The sequence below is a fragment of the Rhagoletis pomonella genome, unplaced genomic scaffold (assembly GCF_013731165.1).
Source record: "Rhagoletis pomonella isolate Grant_MI unplaced genomic scaffold, Rhpom_1.0 Rhpom_scaffold_00002, whole genome shotgun sequence".
Taxonomy (NCBI): Eukaryota; Metazoa; Arthropoda; class Insecta; order Diptera; family Tephritidae; genus Rhagoletis; species Rhagoletis pomonella.
The window spans coordinates 38,818,266-38,824,390 of record NW_023458556.1 but is presented as its reverse complement, the minus strand read 5'-3'; the positions used below and the strand labels follow the sequence as shown (position 1 = coordinate 38,824,390).

Genomic DNA, 6,125 nt, shown 5'->3' with positions numbered 1-6,125 from the left:
TTTTCAAAGTAACGAGTTGTCGCTTCTTATACATTTACGTTCTTTGGGCTACCTAAGCCATTTTCAGAGTTGCGTTGGAAAATAAAAACGCTCTCTGATTGTAGCTTTGTTTCATTACTTTGCTAAAAGATAATTATCACGAAAAAGAAGAATCGGAAAATTCAAAGAATTGAAGCAATATTCCCACGTAAATGACAAAACTCAGCGGCTGACTATTGTCTTTACTACGGCGCCTAATACTATGCCGCAAATTTATTTTAAGCTCTCGTATGGTGACAACTTTTATTGTTATTGTTATGACCTACTGAGCACGCGACAACGTCGAAGCAATAGGGGTCTTCATCTAAAGTAATAAAGTTATAGATTGCTTAAATTTATATGTTTATCCGCATGCTTTCATGAACGCACCTTGGTAGATAATTACATAAAATTGTTTATCATTTAACTTATATGGATAGTTCATTCTTACCTCGTCCATTATGTTCATTTGCTTTTATGTGTTCGTAGCAAAAGCGACCACCTGGCAATCTATAAGGATTGCATTTTGCTGAAATTTATACATTTATCCACCAGAGTCGTTTGATAAAGTGATAAACTTTGGTTAAATAAAATGCAATAAAATGTTTGACAGTTCATTTATATAAATGATAAATTTATCATTTAATCAAGTTTATCAACAGTTTATCAATTTTGATGAAGACTCCTTATGTTTATATTGCGTTTTAGGCGCCGTAATTGTGACAATATCATACGATAAAAATTGCGAATGTTTTGCGGCTGGGCTTTCTGCAAAATCACGCAATGCATTGCACGACTACACTTCCGCCACTCGATCGTGATATTTCAAACCATTGGGCGTCTAAAAATTCGCTTAGAGCAGGTATTCTCTAATTTTTTGGTTGATACTTTCGCGATAATTTTACAAAAACATGTAATTTTTACAAAAACCTGCAATATTAAAATTATGAACACTGCTGCAACAATTCTAGACTTAATTTTTCATTATTCTCTCTTCTTTTCCTGAGATGTGTTTTGTGCACGAACGCAGACTTTTTACAATTTTGTCATATTTGATAGTTAAAACTCTCATATTTATTGAATTTTATTTTAATAATTTCCACAGATTTTATGCAGAATTACGAATTTTTATGCAATTTTAATAAAAATATTGACTTTTTCACTAATTTTTCCCCATAAAATGTAAGCAAAAAATGTGTGCATACCGATTAGCAAACGACACTGTCGTACTTATCCATTTCTGCATCTTCTACGATTTAGCGATAACTAGCCTATAACGACCAGTGTGCAAATCCTCATTGAAATGCATGTGCTCGGCTCAAATTTTCAGGACAAGGCGATAACGCACCATGAGTGGACGACAATTGTGCTGATAGCCTTAGAGTATAACTCTACAACAAGCTTTTCAGGCGTTCCGCGCTTTTCAGGCTTTCAGCAATAGCTGAATTGTGTATCTGAAAGGCTGAAAAGCGCCAAATGCCTGAAAATCTTGTTGTGGAGTTGTACCCTTAAGCCTGCTATGCAGTTCAATGCGATCGTGAGTGTGAGCTTTTTATATTGACCATTATCTTCGTTATTACTTAAATTTTTGCAATAGGTAATACATCAAAAGATGGAGAATTACAATATCTTTCAGAATTATAAAATAAAAACATAATATGCCTTTTTTTAAAGCTCACACTCCAACTGTGTGCGTACGCAAAGCTTTCGCATGTGAACGACAAATTTTGACAGATGTGTGTGAACGTCCTTTGCGAACGTTCACGCTCACACTCGAATTGTACTGTATAGCAAGCTTTACGAGGACGCGAAATACAGAAATTGCTTCAGCAGTATTCGATTTTTTATAAACATTTTTTTAAATTTAAGTGACAAAAACAAAAACAACGTCAATCAGCTGTTTCTCAACTTCTTTTCGCTTATTCTCTAATTACCGGACCCGGTCCGGATTGTTAGGTAAAGAACTAGTACAATAATTTTCGTAATTCAATTTAATTGCGAACATGCTATATGGTTTGCCCAAAATACAACTCTGATAACAGCTGACTGCATTTGTTTACTTCCTGCGATTCCACTAAAATTTGATGGGGACAGGCTTTCGATTGATAAATTAAGGTAAAATTTAAGACTTTTAATCAAAGTAATTGCTTGCATATTAAATTTTCATTACAAAGATGCGTAAGCGTGAATTACAAAGCATTCCACTAAAGCTTGCCGAGCTGAAAGAGTACGATGTTGTTCGAAATGAGCGCGCAATGGCACGTAACCAAGGGCAGCAGGAGGATGCAACGCCAGAACAGCCTTCGCCAATTGCCAATGTTGGACCGAAAACAAAAAAGGAAATACAATCTAGGTTGAATACCACTTTGTGAAATAGAAAAAGTCTTTTACTTCGGAAATAAATTACGCTTAAGTAAATAGGAACATGTAGTACATGCGTGTCATTTAACGCACCGAGCATTTGGAAAATAATATAACATCCGGCCGGTTTTCAGTGCCAGTTTAAACTTAGGTTACGTAAATTGCGCACATATTTAACTGACTTACATTTGATCAGCTATTCTTATTTTAACCCAGCTAGTTCGACGATTTAAACTAAATTTAAACTTAAGGTATGTAGTTATAAACAAGGTATATTCAACAAGCTAGAAGTGACAACAAAATTAAGCTATCTTTGTAGTTGGCTATATATACTGTTCTCTGTTTGGCACTTCAGTTCAAAAGAGCCAACTGGCGAAATAACTTCTACCTTGTTGAATATGCCTAGGACATTAAGATAATTTCTGTCTTTATCTTCATAAAGAAGATGAATCAACCACTCTTTTGGAAAGAGTTTGAAATTAATGTTTTCAATATAAAATAAAAGCTGATTCAATGAAACGCAATTTTGTGTCTCCTCCGTCGTAAAACCAATGGATGCCCCCAGATCCTTTGAAATTGTGAAGTGAAAATGTAAAATTCAATGTCAATGAATATTTAATTTGTTCACTTTATCATTTCATCATCATACATACGTATATATTTAAGCGATTCTCGATCATTAAAGGCTTTTCAATTGACATCTAGCAAGTATTATCCTGCAAACCAAAGTTCGCGAAGTCTCATTCCTGAAACGATTTTTTCCGAATTTTCAATCAAAATTTTATGAAGTTGTTGAGAGGAACTCTTAAAGAAATTTCTGTACGAAAAATAAAGAAAGTTCTGAAAAAATTCTGCAAGAAATTTTTTACACAGCAGTATTATTTTCATTGCTTTACCGATTTTATTCCAAAATTTCGTAAAAGAATGGAAGTGTGCAGTGCACAGTTTATTTCATTTCAGAAAATTCGGAGAAAAATCGGATGAGATCTTTAAGAATTCTTTAAAATTTCTCTACAATTCAGAATATGTACTCTAAAAAAACGGTTTGCATGGTTGTGGTTTTGAGAAAAATTCCACCGCTATAAATCTGTGTAAAAGTTTTCACTGTGTGACAAATTAATTTATTTCCATTTAAAAGCAGAATGCAAATTTTCTGTGAAGTTATAAAAAACGTTTTTACTTCACGTTTTCACAAAACAAGAATTGGCCCCTTGGGCCATAATTATTATTAAATTAGTAGTGTTAATGCAAAAAGTCGTGTTTTGTAATTTAGAAAATTTAGAATTTTAGTCCGCTCAATTTGCGGTAGTGACTTTCAGAAGCTCTTTCGAATGACTATAATTTACATAATTTTTTTTAGTGATTAACGAGCGAACTCTATACGCAAAATACTTTCGGCTTGCCATAAAATCACTGGGTTACACTCACACGCCGGCACCAGCCCACAGCCACTCCTATACAATTTTCCCTTACAAAATATGCCTTTAAAATTGTATGCCGAAATAATTTTCTTGCTCATTAACGATTAAAAATCTTTACTATTATTATATTATTAACACAAAAACACAGTTGAAATGTAATTTTATTAGAAATTTACTATTTTTTATCCTTACCCACAGCCGCTGCAAGCTTTTGCAAACTAAACGTTCTGGATTATTGCCGACGTAATTTTCCTCTTTCATTATTACATCCAGGTTTAATATACACTTGTTTATCAGCAAATAGTATAAATATCTTATTATCACCTATTATTTATGAATACACTAATTTTACTAATTGCTGTTCAGCAACGAATTTTGACACTTTAATAAAAAGGAAATTAACTTAAAATGTTTGTTGTCGCGACGGAAGTGCAGCGAGCCACAGGGTAACACAGGTATCGATTTTATTTTAAATTATCGACAGCAACGATATTAAATAATCGTATTTATTAGGTTGGTTCCACACGAGGCCACACGGGTGCCCAAATGGGTAATAAGAGCCAATACTTTCCACTTTTGGATCATAAATGTCTTCTTCTTCGTACCCAAAACAGCCCGGACATTTTTTTCGGACAGAAATCTGCAAGAAGTCAATTTGAAATAACAGCTGTTGTTTGTTTACATCCGATAGCAAATTTCGAAAATACAAAAATGGAAAATGGCACTTAAGGTTCAGAAATGTAGGTATTTGCAAATTTTATTAGCTATATAAGATAAATACACATAAAATCATTGTATAGAACTGATTTGTTGATTTCGGGCACGAAAAGTGGTATTTTGCGTTCTTCACGCTCTGGGCACTTTTGGAAAGGGTTGACGCAGATAACAGACGATAACAGAACTAATAGTTTACATCAGCATGGGCTACTGGGGTCATCAGCTCTACGTTGCAGGAATGAGTTGTGTATTGGAATTGTGTTGTGTCCTGTGATTCGAGTATTGTTTGTTTTGCTTCACCGTATAAAGGGCAATCGTTGAGGATGTATTGCAATGTTTGCTGCGAGTTGCAGGTTTCGCAGTGTTTGGTTTTATTTTTTTAGAAGATATACATGTGTTTGGGTTGTGTGTCCAAGATGGAGCCGAGAAAATATATTGGTTTTAAAGCCGTTAATATTAGTGGGGTATTGAGGAGGTATTATATTTTTGTTGATGACTGAGTTGTGTGGGTGTTGGTAGTTATGGAATTGAGTTTTAGATTTTTCTTTCAGGTATTGGTGAATGTGGTGTTTTATGTCAGTTTTTTCTATGTTTGGAGGTTAATATTTGATAAAGTTTTATAATAATCGATATTTAGTTTTAAAAACTTCTTAATTTTTATTATCAAACACATGTGTCACCCCGTATACTGATGCACTTCCGTCACCGCAACAACCGCTTCATTTTAGTTTCCGCCTTTAAAGTGTAAAAAATTAGGTGCTCATTTTATTAAAAGTGGGAAAAGTGATTTTTATCAATAAATATCAAGATAACAAATGTTTTCCGTAATAAAATGTGCAGTAATTGATGATTTGTTAACAAAGTAAGTTAAAAAGCAAGCCGGGCAGTTGTATAAATGTGTTTTGCATGTAAAAAATGCGAAGCGCAGTGAAAGTCGCAACGGCTAGAAGTTAAACAAATACCTAATTTTTAAATAAAAGCCAATGTAAACGCGATTTTTGATTAATAATGCAACCCAATTGCGCATTTTCTAGTGATAACAACAAAAAAGCTCATGCCGGCAGAAATATTTAATTGCTTTATAGCGAGTGAAGCGAGTGCACGTCCAGTTTGCAAAAAAGTGTGAGTTATATTGAAATAGTTTTGGAAATGAGAACTTTTTTTTCGAAATCAATTCTAGTTTGAGCGTTTTAATAAAAGATTAAAAAATATTAGTTCCGGCAGTGCTTTTTATTATTTTTTTCACGAGTACAAAATATACCGCGTTCGCGGCCGGCGCAGTAGGTGTCTAATAAAAAAGAGATTTTATTATAAAATAAAAGTATGCGCAAATTTTGATCGATACCAGTGCAGTAAAATAATAGTATTCTATTTAAAGTAAGCAAAATAAATAATCCAGTAGAGATTTTATGTGTTTTTGGAGGTTAAATTTCCTATTGGAAGTTAATAAGTTGCATGCATTTTTTGGCTGCTAATGTATAAATGTGAAACAAAAATTTGTGCATAAATAAAAAGGTGAATGACAATTTAAGCGATTAATATAAAATTGGTAAGATCTATATATTTAAAAAAGCCATCAAAATAATTGCCCCGATATCGTCAAAGAAA

General features: G+C 33.4%; 1 protein-coding gene across 1 annotated transcript; it reads left to right on the top strand.

The window, feature by feature from the left end:
* The first annotated feature begins 2,192 nt into the window (after positions 1 to 2,192).
* Positions 2,193 to 2,903, top strand: LOC118733580. The gene has a single exon (XM_036463025.1). It carries the CDS (start codon positions 2,193 to 2,195, stop codon positions 2,388 to 2,390), a length of 198 nt encoding a protein of 65 aa, XP_036318918.1. The 3' UTR covers positions 2,391 to 2,903.
* The last annotated feature ends 3,222 nt before the right edge of the window (positions 2,904 to 6,125 follow it).